Source organism: Triturus cristatus, chromosome 6 (assembly GCF_964204655.1).
Source record: "Triturus cristatus chromosome 6, aTriCri1.1, whole genome shotgun sequence".
Taxonomy (NCBI): domain Eukaryota; kingdom Metazoa; phylum Chordata; class Amphibia; order Caudata; family Salamandridae; genus Triturus; species Triturus cristatus.
In genome coordinates this window covers 942,308,651-942,330,033 of record NC_140589.1, presented here as the reverse complement: position 1 = coordinate 942,330,033, position 21,383 = coordinate 942,308,651, and the positions used below count along the sequence as shown (strand labels likewise).

At 45.7% G+C, this 21,383-nt stretch overlaps 1 protein-coding gene across 1 annotated transcript in view; it reads right to left on the bottom strand.

Annotated features, from left to right (window-relative positions):
• Positions 1–20,200, bottom strand: part of LOC146820821 (uncharacterized) — a 29,213-nt gene extending 9,013 nt beyond the window's left edge. Inside the window, exons 1-2 of the mRNA XM_085609747.1 lie at positions 19,899–20,200; positions 385–517 (exon numbers count right to left, since the gene is read on the bottom strand). Coding sequence (XP_085465873.1) covers positions 385–517; positions 19,899–20,200 — 435 coding nt within the window. The remainder of the gene's footprint in view (positions 1–384; positions 518–19,898) is intronic.
• Between the last annotated feature and the right edge of the window lie 1,183 nt (positions 20,201–21,383).

Below are 21,383 nucleotides of genomic sequence, written 5' to 3'. Positions count from 1 at the left end.
CGAGAGCGATGCATGCAGACTGGCTACACAAATCAGGGATAAGCAACAATTCACTCCCTGCATGAGACCACGGCAGAATGCCGGTCTCGCCAACAGGGAATAAAACAGGAGTGGTGCCACAAACTTCACAAAGCGCTCCTCTGCAAGAGACCACTAACTTTGCAGTCCCGCCAACAGAGGAGCAAGGAGCACACCCGATAGTTGGGTCCGCAATCAATGAGAAGGGGCGCCGCCAGCTGCTCTACGTGCTCCTCTGCAAGAGACAGCAGAACGCACAGTCTCGCCAACAGAGGAATACGGAGCACGCTCAATGATTTAGGCCGTAATAAACGAGCAACCGGAATTGCTCAAAGTAAAATACAGAGGTGCTTAAAGCACCCTTACCGGTTCTGACTTCAGGAAACGTAACACAGCATCCACAGGAGATTCACCAGAATAATCGGCAGCATCCGGATCGCCCAACTTCAATATATACGGCTCCTGCTCTGCGCTCGAGTCACGTGAAGCGTGCCTCTCGCTACGGATAATGGGAAGTGTAGTTTATTATAGTGGGTCACTTCCTGGTTCTCTCGTTTTGCAGTCAGTCAGTGCTTAACTGGCTGCTGGGTCCTGACACAAGTATTCCCCCAACCCCAAATTAACTGTAGTTTCGTCACTGCTTTATCTTCTGTTGTCTTCGGTGGGGTAGTTACGCTATTGTATATGGGTAGGTGCCGAACCTATCTTCTGTGACTTCTGCGTCAGTTTGGGTGGTTGTAATCTCCGTAGGCTTATAGTGTAGGGATGACGTGAGCGATGGTATACATGGCTGCACCATCTCGTTCACAGAAATCGTGTTGTGGCGTGATTCGGTCCTGAAAAACTCTACTTCTGGGTGCTCTGACGTTTTGGTTGTGGCAACTGATTCGGTACATCGGAAGTACTTGGGCGTTCAGAATCAGCCTGCAAAATGCCTCCGGATGACTCGATTGAACGTATCTGGCGGCTTCTCGCTTGGAAAAAGACAGATTCGATGTGACCGAGTCGTTCGGTAAGTGAAGGGTTTACAGCATCGTACTTTGTCATTTGGCTAAACCGGTTCACAGCACGATTCGGTTGGAAGGATCGCCTCCGGATGGCTCTGGGACGGCCTTCCTAGCGAGATCGTAATCGACCCCTTTGATATATAGGGTGATCGTATAATATGACGGCACGTACCTGAAGGACTCTGACATTTGTCATCATTACGAGCCAGTGCTTTTCACTCCTAGCCTATAAAGTGATGCATAAACTGAAACTAACATCCTGTTACTTGCTAATTGTTTTACATATTGTTTGTGCAGGTACTGAAGCTTGGTTTCTTTCATGTACTGAAATTGAAATGTATCTGATGAATACTACCCATTTTTTCTGATCTTTCTACAACTACTAATATCTAAAGTTGAAAAAAACCAGTAAAAATTGTTTCATCATGATGGGGTTACTGATATGTGTGATGTGTTTGAAGTGAAGTACTTTCCCTACTTTTGCTCAAGGTGCAGTAGGAATAGTAAAATTAACCTCTTCTCAGTTTAACACTTTCCAAAGTGTTGCGCTGTTTGGAGTGGGAATAGTAAATTTTACCTCTCTAAAGTCCAACACCTTCCTTACTGTTGCACTATTTGGAGTAGGAATAGCAATTATCGCCCCTCCGAAATCCAACACTAACTAAGTTAAATTTATCAAGTCATGCAAGGCCACCTTACATGGCTTGATGAATATAGAGAACCACAACGCACTGCAAATTGCTGTGTTACATTACTCTGCCCCATGCAGGCTCTGGGTGGAGAGTGGGTGTTCCCATGCATCTACAAATGGTTTTTGGCGCATTCCCAGATTTACCACTATTTGAAGACCAGGTAAAGCATCACAATGCTAGGCCCCAACCAGGTGAGGCGTAACGAGGAGAAATATCTTTATTTCTCCCCTTTTTTTCCTCTCTCTATGTGCTGCATTCTTGAGCCCACATAGAAAGATGAGAATGCCTCTGAGAATTTCTTTTGTGCAGGAAAGTGTTGCTTCCGGCACAAAAATAATTCTGCATACAGCGCAGGAACCCTTGCACCATGATGCAAAGGTGCCTGCATTGGTGCTAGGCTACTAATTGTGCGCCAGCGCAGGCAGAGGACTGGAACGCGCCATATCTTGATAGATATGATGCATTCCTGCCCTCCTTCTTGCAGGCAGTGCTGCATAGGAAGGTGTCTTGCTACATAACACTTCATGAAAGTTTTATAAATATGGGCCTAAATATTCTTAGACTCGAATAGTTTTCATATGATTGGTTATCATTCTACATGAAAAAAAACAATTGTAAAAGACTCCCACGGAATGTATTGTTATAAAAAATGGCCATATTCTACAAGGTCTTTTTTGAGGTAGATCAGAGGGAGACATGCATGCAAATTAACTTATATTTTCAAGATATGGCTTTTTTAATTGATGCAGAAAAGCGACTACCTTCTGCACGTTTTTTTGTTGAGACTTTTTAAACACCGCCACTCAAAAGACATGGTGAGCATGAAGCTGTGGGGAATGAGGTTTGCACTGGTCAAAATGAAGTACAAGCTACACTCAAGTGGATAGACCTTTGTCTCTAATTGAGGCTTAACTTCAACAGTTCAACAATATATCAATGACAGTAAAGCTTATTTGTCCCTTAAGGACGACTGAGCATAGTAGATTTGCAAACCATGAAGGCTTATTAGCAGATTCAAAAAGTCATAAATCAACAATCACTTTATGAAGCATAGTTTGGTATAGTCCAAAGCAAGTTAAATTAACAACTACAAAGACTCAGAGGCATATTCTCAAGGAGTTATCAGCAAGTTATCGGGACTTTATCGCAGCCAAAGTCGCGATACAATTATCACCCCATTCACAAGCCGGTGCTAACAGCCCATAGCACCAGTTTACCTGCGATAGCAGCCGCAAAACATATTGCCACAAATGACCCTGGCAACTATCGCTAAGAGATGCAGAGTAGACGTCCCCGTGCAAAAAGCCACGTCAACACCTCACCGCAACTTTCTCAACGACCAGCCAGATCGGCGATAAATCCACGAAACATGCGATATGGCACGTTAGCAGCAGGAAATGAACACCTGCTCTGACCTGGTGTAAAGTCGGACGACAGCCTGCACCAAAAAAGGGAGCCCAGCCCACAGCCACACCTGAAGAACTACAGATGCCATGGAGCCGCTGATCATGCGGCCCGGACACCCAAGAGGGCCAAAACACCCACCGCCATCACCCCCAGGACCACACCCCACCCCCCCGGACACCCACCGCCCCCCCAGACAAACACTGAGGCAGCGCAGGCAAAGACAGCAACCCCCTAAAAATGCATCAACCTCACACACCAAACACCAGAGAATGACATTACACACCACAGGCACAAAGGGACAACCAACATCCCACCTCAGACAAAGCTGCTGGCCGTGCTGCACCTGTTGGCCTCTGGTGACTACCAACCAACAACTGCCAGAGTTGGAGGAGCCCTATCAAAGATCCACAACCCTGTCCTGGATGCCATCATAAGTTTGACACCCTAGTACCCATACTTCCCACACACTGCCCAGGAACAGCTGGAGACCAAGAAAGGCGTCTATGCCATAGCTGGCTTCACGCACGTTGTGGATGCAACTGACTGCACACGTGTCCTACTGGTGCCCCCTGGCAACACTGCACACAATAACCGCAACAGAAAGCACATGCATCCCATCAATGTGCATGCAATAGCGGTCCCCCGGGAAATCTCCACGAACGTCGACGGCAACCACCCAGGCAGCGTGCATGACTCCGACATCTCCCAACACTTCATCAGCAACCTGCGCTATAAATGCACTGCTCGTTGGCAAGTACCAATGGAACACAACACACACCTCAACTCCACAATCATGCAATGCACACCACAGGAATGCACACGTTAAAAACTCACAGACAACATGCCAAACAACATGCCCACCAACCAGACATGACAGCACAACATACTGTGGCAACCTGGGCCAGCCATGTACATGAGCCATCAATGGCATGGCACTTCAGCCACACAATAGCTGAATGTGGGGAGAGGTGGGAACCAGGCATGTGCATAGGAGGCAAGTGACCCATGAATGAGAAGGTACCCATTGCCTAGTGTAGCATGGATGTGATGGCCAGACTGAAGTATGCAAACAACACACATAACCATGTCGACATACACAGCTGGTGTATGGAGTGTAGTGGACAGTGAACACAACCATGTCACCCCAGCCAGCGGGGAAGATCTCAGAAATGCAGCTTGTAACGTCCTCCCAGTAAGCGTGAGCGGAGTGGACTGGCCTGGCGTATGCCAGGCCAGTGTAGGGGTATGAATAAAAACCACGTAGCTCTGGACGTGGTCCTCTTCCGGAATGCCCAACGTCCCTGCCAGGGCAGCGCCCCTCAGCCCGCCACGAGGCCGATGCTGTGAGCAGTGTTGCCTGTGATCCTGTGCGCCTGCTGCACCCCAGGCGGCTGGTTCCCGAACTCGACTTGCCCGCCCCTGCGCAGCCAGGCTTCACTGCTCACCTGCTGACACCGGCATGTGTCGAAGAGGGCCCACCATGTGCCGGTGCAAGCTCCAAGCCCGAGGCCCGTGACCCTGGCAACCTGCTACGACCATCACGGCCTCCGCAAGCAAGGCCCGCAATACTCCTTTCTCGTTGACGTACTGTACCGGCATACACAGTGGACTAGTAGGTCACACATTTGGAACTGAGTCTTGATTACACTATGGCAGGGAACATCAATTATGGCTGATTTGATGTCACTATACTCCCTTCGATGTGGTGCCACCAGGTCTTAGTGGCAACAGCCGCAAGATTCTGTAGGCCCACGCAGACTACTGCCCTCGGCCTACGCTGCACCTGAGTAGGTCACACAATTGGAACTGAGCATCGATTATTCAACGGCAGAGTACATATCAGTGCACGCAAGGAGAGGTGTAAGAGGATGACGCATTTCAGTCCGGAGGGAATAGGATCATCGTTACGGAGGTGATCGAACACTACCAACAAATGCACTGGTGTCACTAACTCTGTGCATCGCGAGCCAACGACATGTGGCTGTGGGCCATTGCTGACCGCTGCCTGCAGCCAACATTGCGGTCGAGTAGGTCACACATTTGGGACTGAGTCTTGATTTAGCAATGGCGGAGTGCATATAATTGTACCGGCATCATCGCAGACTGCATCCCCTCCCAGCCCCGGTGCCACAAAGTCTGTTCCTCGACAGCCATGGACCCTTTCTGGTTGAACTTTGGTGGTGGCTGAGTCTATGGACTGGTGGTTGTCATCATCGTCATGTAGCTGATACCTAAATGGTGGTGAAAACAAGGCTGCAGCATTCCACTCCTCCATTTGCTGCTCCCAGGTGGCTACTGCTCTCTGCATCATGCCCTGGAGGACACCCTCCACTGTCCCCCGCAGCCCTCCACTACATTCACCTCGGACATTGATGAGGACCTTCCCAGTCCGTGTGGCCCTACCTCAGTGCACCACAAGTATTTGTCCTGAGGTGGGGTGCCTGTGCCGGCCGCTGTGCATCCGGGGCCACTAACTCTGTGCTGGTCAGGTCTGAGACCCTTTATTCTGAGATACTGGATGGCCTCTGAGGTGATGGCCTTGGGGTCATCAATGCCATGTGTCTGTGGCCCTGCACTGTCTGCTGCCTCCGGCCTCAACTGTGGCCCACCAGGGCTCACACATCAATTGAGTCCTGACCGACCCGGACGTCGCCACCGCCCATACCAGCTCCAATGCCAACTGCCAGTGTCGAAATGGTCGTACTGGCAGACTGACAGCGTTGCTCGCACCTGTCGTGGATGTCATCTTCTGCCTGATCCCCTGCTCAGCACTCCAGGTGCCACTAACTCAGTGCACCACGAATAATCGTCCATTACTGTTTTGGTTATGTGCTGTGGAGAGCTCACGCGGCAATGTCACCTCAAGCAGTGTGGGAGACCTGGGACGACGATGAGGAAGATGATGCAGGTGTGACACCCCCCCACTGCAGCTGCATCAGGAAAGCCCAGAAAGGGCACAATACTAGACATTTTCTTCACATGAGCGCGCTCAGCTCTAGTGCCCCAACCTCAGCGCACTGCAACTCACGGACACTTCTGTTTGCTCATTGTGTGACCTCTGGACTTGCTCCGACTACCTGCATGATGCTCCTCAGTTGTCCCTGTAATGCGGGTGTTTTCTGTTTCCGTATTCATAGTGTTTACTGTTGTATTTGTTGCCAGCACCAACATCTCCATGAGGGCTGGCTTGTACTCACCCTACACACTTCCAGCACAGGCGTCACAGTACATATGACCCTGCCAAAAAAGGGGCAGAGACCACGTGCCTGAAGCCAGTTGCAAAAACTATCTGCGTGTGTCCGTGTGGTCCTGATGTGCGCATGAGGGCCCCGGGCCCTACAAAATTACATTATGCTGTGTACAGCGGACGCAAACCATGTCATCGCAGACAGTGGGATGGAGCTTGGAGATGTAGCTTTGTCATCAGCCACTCGATACGTAAGAGGGCTGTACCGGGCCGTAGTACGGAGGACCAGCTTGGGTGTGTGGATGGTATTTGCGGGCCTCTGGACGCAGTTCAGTACAGGAAATGTGCAAATGCATGTGTCTCTGTCGCAGTGTTGGTCTCCTTTGTGGGGTGTAGGTGGCCCCTGATGGGACTTCGACACCTTGTATGTGATGTAGTTCGGCTTCCATGAGCTCTGACCCCACCCGCACATGTTCGGCCACCTCCTTTGGACATTCTGACACCTAGCATTGGAATGCAATGTGTGCCTCGGTGAAGTGTTGGGAGCCAGCCGTGGTGGCGGGTGCTTCCTGCTGTGTGGTCTGTGCTGGGGATGGGGTCTTCTTTATGTAGCTTGGCTGCCCTGCTCCTGGGGGTGGTTTGCCTGAGATGTCTATGAGCTGTTGTAGGGCGTCGGTTTCGAAGGTGTGGTGGTCATCTCCGGCATCACTTATGGGTTGTCTGGTCTGACCTGCTGGAGGTGTTTTTTGTCTCTCTGCAATGTGAAGGGGAGATGCATGTTGACATTGTGTTGACATTTATGTTGGCGCATTGTTCTTGTTGACATGCAGACTGTGACAATGTACATTGTGACTGTTAGGGCGATGCTGGCAATTTGAGGGGGGACAGTGGACATTTGGACTACATGACGGATGTGAGGTTGTATCCGTACATATGCATCACCCTGCTCTGTCAAATGTGATTGGCCTGTTTCTGCGCATGAGCGGACCGAGTTGTGTCCCCTGTTCTGCAATGTCGGTGTTGCACTTTGTGCCACATTCTCATGGGATGTGCTGTGATTGCTATGTGTGTGTGCTGCTGTGTGCCACTGGGATGAGGGACATGATCCTGGGTCATTGTGGGTGTGCAGTGTGCTCTACTTACATGTGCATGTGTGCCATTGTGCCCATCTCCCCCCGTCCCCCCTGTCCCTGGTCGTTGCTCACCCTGTTGTTGTTGTGTCAGGTCCTCTCGAGCTGCGTCCGTACTCCCACTTCCTTGCACCGTCTCCACACTGATGACTGGCCTCCATTTCCTCCTGCTCCTCCTGTGGCGCAGGACTCCCACCTCCTGTCACCATTGCTGCCTTCCTGTTGGCAGTGGTTTTGTGCCTGGTTTAGGTTTTCACATCATGCCAGGGCCTCTTGGCCTCCTCCATTGGCCTCCTCGACACTCCGGCTGTATTCAAGGTAGTCTGATTGTGGGTCAGTTGCTGGTAGTGTTCTGTCACCTCCGTGACGCTGATCTTGTTTTCCTGCGGACTGCACCCCTTCTTCCTCTCCCTCTTCTCCTTGGCCTTTCCCGACCCCGTCGTTCCTTTCTGGTGGTCTGTGGGGCTTGTGGGGTTTGCTTTGGCCTCTGCGCTTGGTCAAGGTGCATGTATGTCTCTAAGCACTTTGGATTGTTTCGGGTGTGCTGTTTTTGTAGCTTTTATAGTGCACTTTCCCGCCAGACTCGTGGGATCTGTAGGACTGCCGCTGGTATTCGCTGCTTTTTGTATTGCGATTACCCTCATCGCAGCTTTTTTGGCATTCGTGTTTTGCATTTTTGCAGCGTGGCGTTGATATTAACGCGGCTATTTGACGGTTATCTGGTGACTATCGTATGGTACCGCTGATTAATACGGCATAAATTTCCCACGATGGACTGCAGTGTTGAAGGTTGCATTAAGTTACTTTTGCGATGGTTATCACACGTTCTTGAGAATATCCCCCATAGTTTCCCTTGAAGGGTTTTCACCTAAATTAAGGAGTCAAATGAAGTCAGGGGAAATCAAGCAGCAGGTGTCTTCGAGTGAAGCCTCTAAAGGCAGAACAAAGTGAAGTTTCTTTCAGGGAAATAAGAATAGATGTGCTCAAATGTTTAACTCAATGAGCAGTAATAGAAAATGTGTAGGGTCTCAAGAGGGTGGAAAGGTGCAACTGCTCTTGAGAGAGTAGACAGGCGCAGCTGATGCTAACTAGATCAGCAATGCGCAGTTAAAAACATACGATTTAACAAATTGTTATACTGTCCACAATTCCCTAGATGTGGAGACCAATCAAAATCCAGTATTTCCTCAACAGAGTGTCTTCTCCCATCTTCACATGCATGGCACAAAAGAAACTTACAGCTGCATGGCCTTCATGAGGGATCTCAAACAAGATGGCACCTCGCAGTCATCCCATTCCAGCACAGGTGCAAGAATTTCAAAATTCAGTGACAGTGAAACTCACAAAGACAAACGGTTCTCATATAATCGAATCTCTTAAAACGTTTAATTAGTTTATTCTTCTGCAGCTCACTCATGAAATGAGATAATGAGTGAGATAACACACATCAAAGAACATTGAGCATAAGCAATTTAACTGAGGTCTACATTAACTATGGGCAATTTAACGTGAGGACACTTTAACTTCGGTTAACTATAACATGAAAATCAGTAATATGTGGCTAACTATATCATGAACATCACACTTTATATATAAATATGATATGTAGTAGTAGTAGTGATCTTTATTGCATGATTAATAAGAAATCTTTACAATGCAGATAAGAAAATGATGTATAAAATTCATAAAACCCCTAAAAGTCAGTTAAAAAAGAAAGGCTGGCTCAGTATAATAAATACTAGCTGGAGAGCTAAGATCAAAGTGTAATAGCAGCCACTAAGGAATAAGTAAGTGCTAATCAATAGCTCTGAAAAAAAACAAGCAGCATGATAACTTACATCTACAGGCTTTTAGCCGCTGAAAGCAGTTCATAATCAGCAAAGCAGGTATTCCAGACAAAGCGATCTGGCCCATTCTTTATGGGGTGGTGGTGCCCTCCAATCTCAGTATCGTGATTTACATGTATTTGCCGAATTTTGCTAACTCCCCCGGCTCATGCTGAACACCAAATTTACAGTTTTGTTGCAAGTTTGGGTGCCGTGAGAGATAAATAGTGGTTTTAACAGTCTGCGGCCTGGTGTAAGCTTTACAGGGCAACAACAAAGTAACTGGATAAATGAATGTTTTTTTTAGTGGTAAAGTGGGCAGTTTTCTATTGCCATGAGAGATCAAACATTTTGAGTTAAATTATTTGATTTGCAGACCTATTATACTGGCAAAAAGGATTTGTTTTAAGGAGCCTTTACATAGTGCACTCAACAGATAAGACTGTGGCCTGGGGAAATCTAATTATGCGCTAGAGTACAATCTCTCCATAGCTTGCAGAGCTCTCGAGTTTCTAAGTTAGCTCATATAATTTTCCTTGGATAGTCTTTTTTCAGGGCATATATGACCATGATGCACAAGAGCTGTGAACCATTAAACACATTTTGGTCAATTTGTAGAGTATCAATTGCAAGGTGTAAGTGTTGTGACCACAGGTTCCCACTGTGGCTGAAAATGGGTTGGATAGCTGCTTTCATTGTGTTGGGCGATGCCTTGGTTATCCTTTGGTAGTAGCTTACAAAGCATGCCCTACTCATCCACATTTGAGCCACAGACCAAATTCCAGCCTTATCAGCCAGTTTCGTGAACACAGAGGAAGGTAAAAGACTCTTTTATATGTCTAGATCTGGTATTTGTCCAAGATACGTACTAGCTGACCCAGATAAGCTTCATGTCCGTAAGTAATCGTTGGCAGTAAAGTAGCTCTCAGAACCCATCTTATTGGAACAGTGGACTGGCTTTCCAAAGATTTATTTAATTTACTCAGATTGATGATGATGGCTTCAGCTTTTACTACTGCATGCCTCAGTTTCTTGTTATGTCCACCTTCAGTGGTGAACCATACACCCAGGTAATTGTAGGAATCAGCTTTTTCTATTTGTAGCCCCTCCAGGCTCCACCTATAGGTGGTGTTTTTAAATGGGTGGCCAAAGGTGAGTATTTTGGGTTTAGAAGTATTTGTTGCCATTTTATTAGCCAAGTTGTAATTGTGTGGTGCATTCAGAGCTCTCTGTAGATTGATTCCCAAATAGTCGAGAAGGAAGATATCGTCGGCATATTACATTATAGGAATCTTAATACTCCCAATCTTCAGAGGGATGAGGTTAGCATGTTTGAGCGCTGCTCCCATGTCAGCAGTGAAGGAGTGGAAAATTCACACTACCACTCCCCTTGTCTTTGTAGCTTTTATAGTGCTGGGCGATGGACCTTTCCCACCGTAAAATGACCAAAGAGGAGACTTACATAAACATGAGCAAAATCAAATGCAAATACATTTTTAAAGCAATAATAAGAGTTGTAAGTAGTTTCAAAGGGATTTATTTTCCAATCAAAATGTAAGTTTCTTTGACTCTTCATTCATTAGTCAGATATCAATCAGGTTACAGAATTGAAAATAGAATCAATACATAGCATATCATAGATTGCTTACAAAACACTCCATAAAGGAAGGAATCCCCATTTCTATGGAAAATGAGGCATAAATGTCAGTCAGAACTCATTAAGAGTTTAAGAACTATAATGCAAGAGTGTGCTTAGCATGAAGCTAAATCAACAATTAATAATTGCAAAATCTCCCATAAAGAGAAATAAGCATGGGACAAATAAGTCTTGACAAAGCCACTTAGTCAAAGCATAAAGCTTGGAGTTTTTAGCAAAAAAGTGTGCATCTAAATCTGCCCTCGCTCTCTCACAGCTGATTTCCTTCCTCACGCTGAGCTTCATCTCTGTCTGCCTCTCTCTGTCTTCCCCAGAGGCTGCACACAGCACCCTTCTCCCTCTGCAGAACTCAAAACCCTTCTAAAAAAGAGAAAAAGGCCACCCCCTCTCAGCTAGGAATGCATATATATTTCAGCAAAACATGGGACTTTTGGTCTTCGTACTTTGTCCAATTGAAGTTGCAGAAAAACCTTGACACCCCTCACGTCATCAATCAGGCGAGTTCTTGTGCCACATTTGAATTTTGCTTTAAATGTTTTCATCTCCTCTTCCTGCTAAAGAAACAATTTATTTCGACTAATCAGAAAACTTTTACTCCAACAAGAAAGTATTATTTAGGCGGAAAGTGTGAATACATTTTATAATAATTCAGAGGAAAATGTGCGCTTTGCTGTTTCACTCTACGTTATGAAATGATGAATAAGGCTTTGGTTAAATAACTGAATACTAATAAAAGCAAGCTACAAGCCGTAAATTATAAGAAATGTCTTTCATGAAGAAATAGGAAAAGGGGAGTCAGACATTCCATTCTTATCTCAAGGACCTTGCTGAGGCTTCTCAAAGCAAACTAAATCACAAGCTGTGTATTTCAGCTTTCTCTACACTTTAAAATGCGTGTTAATTCAGCACAAATATATAAGCTACCTTGAAAGTTCAAAACACATGTTCCAAATTAAATGTATATTCTATAGTGAGGTCAAATCTAAACTAAACACATTTAAATCAACCATGAATTAATTGTGCATGTTTTTACATAACTCATTAGACTGAAAGCATCTGACCAGGTCTCATTCATTGTTTTCACTTTTCATGCACCAAATGTCTGCATGCCGCTTTTTAAATGCAGGTTTATGTATGAAGCTCAAAGCAGGTTTTAAAAAAAATAATGCTTACATCTATAGGGGATCTTCACGCACTCACAGCAGTATAGAGATTAAATAGAAGGGGTGCAAGCATACAGTCCTGCTTGAGGCCTTTGTCAGTCGTAATCTTCCTCAAGAAGGTCGTAGGTGTTAACTTGACTCTCACTCAGGTGGAGGTATATAAAGATGTTATTGCTAGAAATAAGGTGTTCGGGATGCCATATCCTTGTAGCTTTTTCCATAAAATGCTCCTATCTACCAGAACAAAGGCTGCAGAATAGTCCACAAAACAGGCAAAGAGCGGTAGTTGCTTCTTACTCTTTGCCTTGTGAGACAGGTATGAAAGGGCCACACTATTGTCCAGCATTGAGGAGTTTGTCCTGAAACCTAATTGAGTAAATGAGATTTTATCATTAGCTTCTGCCCGGCCTTCAAGTTCTTTAAGTAGGATGGACGTGTAGGCTTTAGCTTCAATTTCCAGGAGGACAATCAGGCGGTAGTTAGACGGGTCCGCCCTGTCACCCTTTCTGTAAATGGAATTCAAAATAGATACCCTCCAGTTCTCTGGAACCTGCACGGTTAATTTGCAGGTTTGGAAAAGTAGAAGGAATATAGCGGACCACTGCTCAAGATCCCTTTTAAAGACTGCTGCATGTATCCCATTTAGGCCGGGAGCCCCTGAGGCTCTGAACTTTTGCAGAGTTCTGGAGATGTCAAACCCCAATATTGGCAATTCCTGGTACCCCGTTTCTGGACGGTAGGCTTGGGATGCTATCTTGCTTCGCCTTTCAGATAATACAGATTCTCCCCCACGGTGGCTCAACACTCGGCGGGGCAGGAGACATTAACACAAAACAAACAACACCTTTAGGAAAGGATTTTATTTTACAAAAATGCAAAGACTATTTTTAGAATAAGGCTTTGGGTTTTATTTTACAGAATGCTCTCTAACAGAAAAGCTTTCCCAGATGCCAAATGCACAATATTCAAAAATATATAGAGAAATATATGTTTATATGCAAGCAATGATAACACACTTGGTAAATGCAACAGTTAAATGCATGACTAATACCATGAATAAAGAAGAAGCAAACATTATGAGAAAAGACTCAAGCAAATATAATATGCTGGACATCCTGCAAGAGATCAGAAAGATGTATATACACTAGAGACATCAAATGATTACTTTCGATGTGCACCTCACTCAGTCACAAAGAAAACACCTCAAATGATCAAAGCGACTGGCTACACATCACAATGGCAATAATCAAAGCTCAAACAACTCAAACGACCACAGCCACTGGAACCACGCATCACAATGGCACTTGTCAGAAACAAATCACCTCACCCAATCATTCACTCAGCATCCTTGCCAATTCTCGCTGGGGGCCCGTGGGGTGCTTGGACTCTCGACCGGGACTCAAGTTCCGTTTGTCTTACAGCAGTAAATCTACTCTGTAACTGAGCATCAAACTCAACTGTCAACAAACACCAGCTTTATAGTCTCAAAACTCGCACTAGGAGGTTCGAGAAAACTTCCCCCTGTGCGCCAGAGGAATCTTACCAGGACTGGCCAGCTTCCAAGCAAGCATTCCATGGCAGAAGGAAGTTCCCACGTTCCCTCTACAATCTTGCATGTTCCAGCCTTTATCTTGTCTAAGCTCACGAAAGCCTTCCAGGGGAACATTAAACAATCTCTCACAAAAACAATCCTTGAACATGATTAACCCAAACAACTTGCAAGTGTTGCTGTGCATGCAGATAAAGCTCAAGCCAGCAGAGTCAGAATTCAGGATGACATGAGGCCATGTCAAAACCAATAGTAGGAACTTCATAATACTTATCAATGTACAACATAGTGCACAATTGTGCACCACTTCTTATAGCATCACATACTTCATCTCTCAATGTACAACACAGTGTAAATTTGTGTACCACTGCTCACAACACCACTTCAAGACCAAAAAGTACATTCCACACCTCTTTCTCCCTCTCATGCTTTCACATGCACATCCCACACGTTGTGTTCTTGGCAAAGCTGTTCTACTCCGTGACAGCTCCCACTGAAAGACTACAAAATTACAAGAACTAAACCTTTAATAGAAGCAAGGCATATGTAGGACATTGTACATTCAGGCTAGGATAAAAATCACACCAAAGTCAATTAAAATAATGGTAGTCAAAGGTCATCATAGGCTATCAGACCACAAGAGTGCCTCTAGTATAAGAGATGCCAAATCCACTTCTGGTGTATTTGCTACAGCATATACATTTTGGACATGAGCAATCCACTTAAACTTGGAAACAGCATTCACTTTTGTTGGGAGACAGGTTTTTTTCTTTAATACCTCCACAGATCCACCTGTCCTAGTTTGCTCATCAGCGAGTACACATGCATCCACTCTGCCTCTGTTTGCTCACGCTTGACTGCCCAAATGAACCGTTTGAGCTGTTTTTAAAGGCTTGCAGTTTTGTTAAAAAATCAGCTTTAGCTGTGCCTCTACATTCTCTTTGGCAGATTGTTTATGATCTGCACTTAAGCCAAGCACAAAAATGGTGGCATAGCATCATTGCAAGGCATGTTTCTCAGATTTGCATGTTTCAAAGTGAGGGATCTAGATGAGATTTATGAACGTGACTACTCAGAGTAGCTATGTTCTTTAAGATCATCTAGATGGCCAATTAGGAAGAGAGCGATCTAAAACCTAAGAATCAACTGCCTAAAATATGTATTGCCTTGCCATACTTCCAAGGTACATCATGTATCCAAGAAGTCATCCAAAAGCCAGCAAGCCCTTTTTTCTGAAATCTCTCTTGGGTACTATATGCAATGGTGAAGTAAGTAAAGGGGATTCAAAAATTGCGTTTTCTATGAGCAAAATACATTTTAAATGCAGAAATTGCGCATCCCAAGGCACCATGTCCCATTAGAGAATAATCCAGTCAAACACGGTAGGCATACCAATTGCACACATTATCCTAATATACTAAAGCACAGGTGTGCTGTAGCATTATAATAATCAACATGGCCTGTCACTACTGCTCACTGGCAAGCTCTCTGTGTGGACAGGGTGATGGCCATTTTTTCCTGTTGCTTCACCTTCTTTAGTACAATTGGCCTGAGTGTTTGCTGGCACCTCAATATCAAGACTCTCATTAACACCTCTTCCACACAGTGGCACATAACATTAAAGTGCATCTACTACTTTGCACATTACTGCCATGTTTTTGCAATATTATCCTCTCCTCGTTGTAGCCATGTCATACCAGCCTTATGCTTTCCCTCACTTATGCCAGTCACATTTCCACTACAACTATGAGGTTGTTTGCTAATTGACTTCTATGAATGCTCCATCTCCACCTGCTAGGATATCAAATCCGACTACCACACATGGGCGGAACCACATTGGAGCCCCCCCAGGGGAGTATAGACCAAGTCCATTGTGGGTGGCTGTTGAGCATACTGGGATGGCATGAGGGAACTACCTGATGGTACTTGTTTTAATTTTTGTGGTAGCTATGAGTTCAGTGGTCTGTGCATCAAATCTATTCTCATCAACTGATATGCCCAGAGCTGTCCAGGAGTCCAAGGTTCCGAGCGAGTCCTCTTTCTGTGCGCGCGCTTCCACTGAAAAGGCCCAAATGGGCATTCAAGCAAGCGCTAGCATCTGCACCACTGTTCTTTTCTGATTTACTGCCAAACATGTGCTGATTAGCCCGTGTAATGCTTGCCAGTTGGACTTTTGCGCTGACATTTCTTTTGTTTTTTAAATCCCTCGCTGGTGGTAGTAACATCAGGATCCAGTAGTCCTGCTAAGACAAAAGAGTTGACATGACAGAGATGTACACAAAAGCCTAGGCGAAAAGGTGTCTTTGAAGCCAGGTACATAAACAGCATCCAACCAACAGATCATTTATCGAATGAACAGCATTACTGGATGTACCATATATGAACCAACCATAGCTGTATCTTATGCCTTGTACTCTAATGTATGAGCACATCGTTACTGTCCCACTATGAAAGTAGGGGCAGATTTACAAATTTTTCAGACTAGGCAAGGCAGCAAGCAAAGCTTCTGTGCTGTGTTGGGTGGAAGGGAGACAACAGAGATATGTCACATTGATTAGGATATGGCGCATTTCTGCTGTCTCCATGCACTGATGCACTATGTGCTGCCTAGAGCCGATACAGAAAACCTTGCACCATGGTGCAAGGGTGCCTGCCTTTCAGGCAAGATTGTTTTTCTATAAGAAGGGATACTTTCTTGCACAAAAGCAGTTCTTAACGGTGTGATTTCCTCTGCCTCGCCTGTTCCTGCATTGCAGATGCTAGAATACAGGTCTATAGAATATAAGAAAGACATGTGACTTGTACATATCATAATATAATGTTCCACCTTTCTTTGTCAAAAGTGTGTTGACATTGTTACTCTTTAATACAAATAGCATTGTGTCATTTGAACGTTTGCCTGCATCTTACTAGAAAATCATGCTGTTATCATTCACATCTCAATGTTTCCTTAACATGAACGATGCATTTGGCACACTGGAACTTCCACAAATGGTGCGCACCTGTCTGGGGCCACCACGGTCAGACTACTTTGTACTATGTAGTCAGCATGCTTGCAAGGAGAATTAAAACCTATTTTGGTATTTATGTGTGTTATTGTTGGCCTTTAGTCAGGGTGCAAACTATGCATGTTTTGGTGCACTGCTCATTGATGTTTCCTTTGATTATGTCTACGTCTCTCAACTCACAAGGAAGGGTGTGTTTTTGGCCTGCCCCATGTTGGCACATATACAATTGTTACCTGAACCTTGGTGTTCAGGTACAGTTTCCATGTTTCCTATGTTCACTGTATTGTGTACATTAGGCTTTGATATTTTAGACAATGTGTATGGGATAATACATGTGAGGACTCCACCCTTCATTTAGACAATATATTTGCTCATGCACCCAGAAGTGGGAGATAGATGGGACCAAGAACTTCGTACACATCAGTGTGCATTGCATGACTCATGATGTCATGTTAACAGCAGTATACTTTGTTCACTGTGGCAAACTGCTGTCATGTATGACTAGCTCTAACATTTACATGAGCTTTTAACTAAGCAGGGGTGGAGTCAGAGGCACTTGCCAGTTTTCTTTTTCTCTGAAGAGGATGTATTTATTGTTTGTGGTTAAGGGATCTACTAGGTGCAACCCTAATAATTTAGTGATAAAGCAAAATGGCACACGCCATGCCCTTATTGTTCCTTGAGAGCCTGCTCCCCCAGAATAATTCACACACACACATTCACTGGAGACGTTGAGGGGCTTTTTATGAGCTTCCTCTGCCTGGATCATTAGTACTAATCCTAAATTTTTGCAAACAAACCACAGGATACAACACATCACTATTCAGAGCAGATGCAGAATACAACACCAAGGTATTTTATTTATGGATTGAAAAACTATAGATGAAGCAGAGCAGCTCACAAGATAGGCAATGACAGATCATCCCATATGCCACAGGAGATAGTTGAGACAGTTGGTATTACAGTTGCAGGCTACTGAGGCAACACATACACTCAAATAAATCCTCATACACAAGTCACTGCCATGAATCCACAACCACAAGTGCAATAATGGGGTTAGGTCCAGCTGAAACAAATTAAATTCCATTTGGTTAGCTAGAAAGGTCTGTCAGGTGAGCATGACTTGGCCTCATTCAACCCCTGCTGGATAAGTCCTGTATAATAGATATTCCCATCCATCCAATGGGAATGGTACTAAATCCACAGCAGTCAGGGGGAGGCATAGCTACTACTCATGACATACCCTCAACCGTAACTCAACGTGAAATTTCTGTTACTCCGGCATAATTGTGCACAATTTCAGTAATTTTGTACTAGCGTGTTCCGCAATTTACACTAAACTATTGCTTCAAATGCTTATTTTGCATGTCCAGGAATTCCATGTAATTTTGCATAATTTTAATGAAAGGCAATATATATACAGTATCTGAGATAGTTTTCTGTGATATTAAAAGTGGTGTGGCTCTTTTGGTCACATGACATACTTGATTGATTTTATGAAATGTAGCACCGCGCGTAAGCATTGTTATAGTTGGTACATAGGCATTTGGACAAAAATCAAATGAGCCTGAATATAAGTATACCTACAGGTTACAATCAGGATATAGATGGTGGCCCATATTGGATATTCTCATTTTAGTATCAACCAATTGCCATAACAATTTTACTGGCTAATGGTCCATCAAGGTCAAAGTAAAAATAAAACAATCCCAAACAACCCACCCCACTTCCTCTAGTCTGGCTCACCCCCAATTGAGATAATTCGGGCCCAGGATTCATCCTTGTTCCACTGTATTCGTTGTGTGGGGATCACAGATATAGGGGTGCAGCTCAACTCGCCAGACCCCTTATCAGGCGGGGGATGGGGAAGCCCATCCCTGTCTCTACTATGTGAGGTGTGGTATAGGGGGTTCGATAGCCTTGAATGCCTCCAGCATCAGATTCCATTCCATGGAGATCGGTGTTTTTCGCAACCCCCAATATTCCTCCCTTCTAATGACTGCTCTTTCTGCTCCATCGCTGGGAGCCGTTTCCCCATGCCAGGTGAATACTGTAGTGGGAAGGGTCGATTTCCACCTCATTGTGATGAAGCGCTTCGCTATAAGTAGGGCCAAGTCAGTGAATCGGAGCTGAACTTTCTGTGACTTAGGGCGGCAGTATAGCCCCAGTATACAGCGCTCCACTAAGTCCCAGTTGGTGATTCCAGTGATGCTTCCTATGATATGTGCGACCTCAGACCAGAACCACCTAAGGCGTGGGCACGTCCACAACATATGAAGTATGTCCCTCTTCTGCCTGGCATCTGGGGCAACACACATGCCCATTGGGGTACATGCAGTTTAGATGGTGGTAGTAGCAAGGTGTTTAGGGAACCCCGGCTCAGCGATTGTGATGTATAGCCCAGTTTGTGCAGATTACGCCCCGCAAGCCAGTACGACAGCCATTGCAGTTGACTTGCAAAGCAGTAGGCCCGTGAAAATCCGGCATCCCCAGATCCCCTGTCTGGCCCCAGCTGTAGGTTGATTAGTCCCACCCTTCTGCGACCTGTTCCCCAGATGAGATCTGATAGGAGTGAGTCCACTGTTTTAAAAAGGGAGGCAGGAAACAGTACTGGAAAATTTGTGAAGAAGTACGACAGGCGCAGGAATACAACCATCTTAGAGATGGCTATTCTGCCCATCACTGAGAGAGGCAACAACACCCATGAGGATATCTGAATGCGTAGTGCCCTAACCACCCTCATCAGATTGCCTCTAATAAGTCCTGTGGGGTCCTATATATTTGAATACCCAAATATTTGAAAGTGTTTTGAGCAACTGAGAGAGAGAGCTGTCCAAATTTAATGGTTTCAGGGCGCTCTCCAGGATGAAAAAAGAACGAATGCGACTTCTTCTTTTTTATGGTTAGGCCCGAAATGCGTTCAAACTGTTTAAAAATATGTGGTATGAGCTCTAAATCGCCCAGGTCATGAGTGTATAAGATGAGATCATACGCATATGCTGACAGTACATGTGTTGAGTTGCTCACCCGGATCCCTATTGTTTCTGCTTCCCCCTGAAGCCTAATAGCAAGGGGTTCAAGCGTCAGCACAAACAGCAATGTTGACAGGGGGCAGCCCTGCTGTGCGCCTCTGCTCACTGGGTAAGGTCGCGAGATATGGGTTCCAGAGCGGACTCAATCCGTAGGGGTGTGTACAGCAGCTTGACCAATTTCACGTATCCCGGTGGGATGCCAAACTTGTCCATAGCCTTTACCATATATTCCCAATTAAGTGTGTCAAAAGCTTGGCGCAAATCAAGGGAAATGCAACCAGAGAGTCACCGGGAGTGGCCTCCATAACATGGTGGAGACGTCTAATGTTCTGGAAGCTAATAAGGGCTGGGACGAAGCCACACTGATCACTGTCGATCAGTTGTGGCAGGTAGGGGAGCAGCCGACGAGCCAAGATTTTGCCTAGAGTCTTGTATCCTGTAGCTAAAAGCGACAGTGGGCAGTAGCCCGACATATCCATTGGATCACTGCCCGGTTTAGAAAGGGAGGTGACCAGGGCCTGCATGGTGGAGGGAGGGAGGCTATCAGTATCAAGGGTAGCCATTCCAGATGGGGGGTTTATTTGTCCGAGAAGGTGTCAAAGCACTCCGCCGGCAGGCCATCAAGACCCAGAGCCTTATTGTGTGGGAGTTCTTGGATGGCTTCAATAATTTCATACTTGTTAATGGGGCCAGACAGGTCTTTCTGGGCTGCCCGCATGAGTTTGTGATAGGTTAGATCGCTCAGGAAGGCTTCCATGGGCTCCCCTCTGCGTCCCCAGAGGCTTGGTACGGTGCCTTGTAGTATTTACAGAAAGACAAATGTATTTCCTGTTGTGTGTTCACTGTGGTTCCATCGGACAGGGCTATCTCATGTATAGGTGTAGGAGGGGGCTCATCTCGCAGTATCCGTGCAAGAAGGGTCCCATATTTATCTGCCTCCGTGTGCTTGAGCTGGCTAAATGATTGGTAATCCATTGCTCAGAGTCGCTCCAGCAGTTCGGAGTGTTGTATACGCGCCCCTTGCAACGACTCCTTTTTAGAGGGGTCACTGACCGCCTCCTGCTCTAGTTTATTCAGAGTGTCTTCTACCGACTTAAGGTTATTGTGGTTCTCCTGTCTGGCCCCTACTGTGGCACCAATAGCAGCGCCACCAATCACCGTCTTGTACGCATCCCATTCTATGAGGCGTGAAGATGCAGAGTTAGCATTTTCACTGAAGTAATTAGTGAAGGCCGATGCCATAGTGGCACGGAAGATGGTATCTTCCAACATCTGCGGCCACATCTTCCAAGTAGGGACAGGTGTGGGAGTTCTTCCCCATGATAACAAGCCCTCTAGTTGGATATGGTCAGAGTGGTCTTCCCCAGGTATGTGGTGTGCGTCACTTGGGCTGTTATGGAGAGGGAACAAAGTATCCTATCTATCCGTGTATGTAGTTGGTGGGGCAGGTAGTAGAAGGAATATTCCCGGCTGTTTGGGGTCTTAAGGCACCAGATATCTCCTATTGACCAGCCCCCTGCCCACCCATGCAGGGCCTCTGCTTGCCTGATAGAGTCTGCTTCATGGACAGGGGGCGAGAGCGTTCCATCTGAACGTCTATGACCCAGTCTGCCTGTACTGTGTTGAGGCTTGTTAAAAATGTGTCCTGATCTGGATTCGGAGCGTACATGCTGCCTATGACTATGTGTGTGTCGTCCAGTGTGCCAT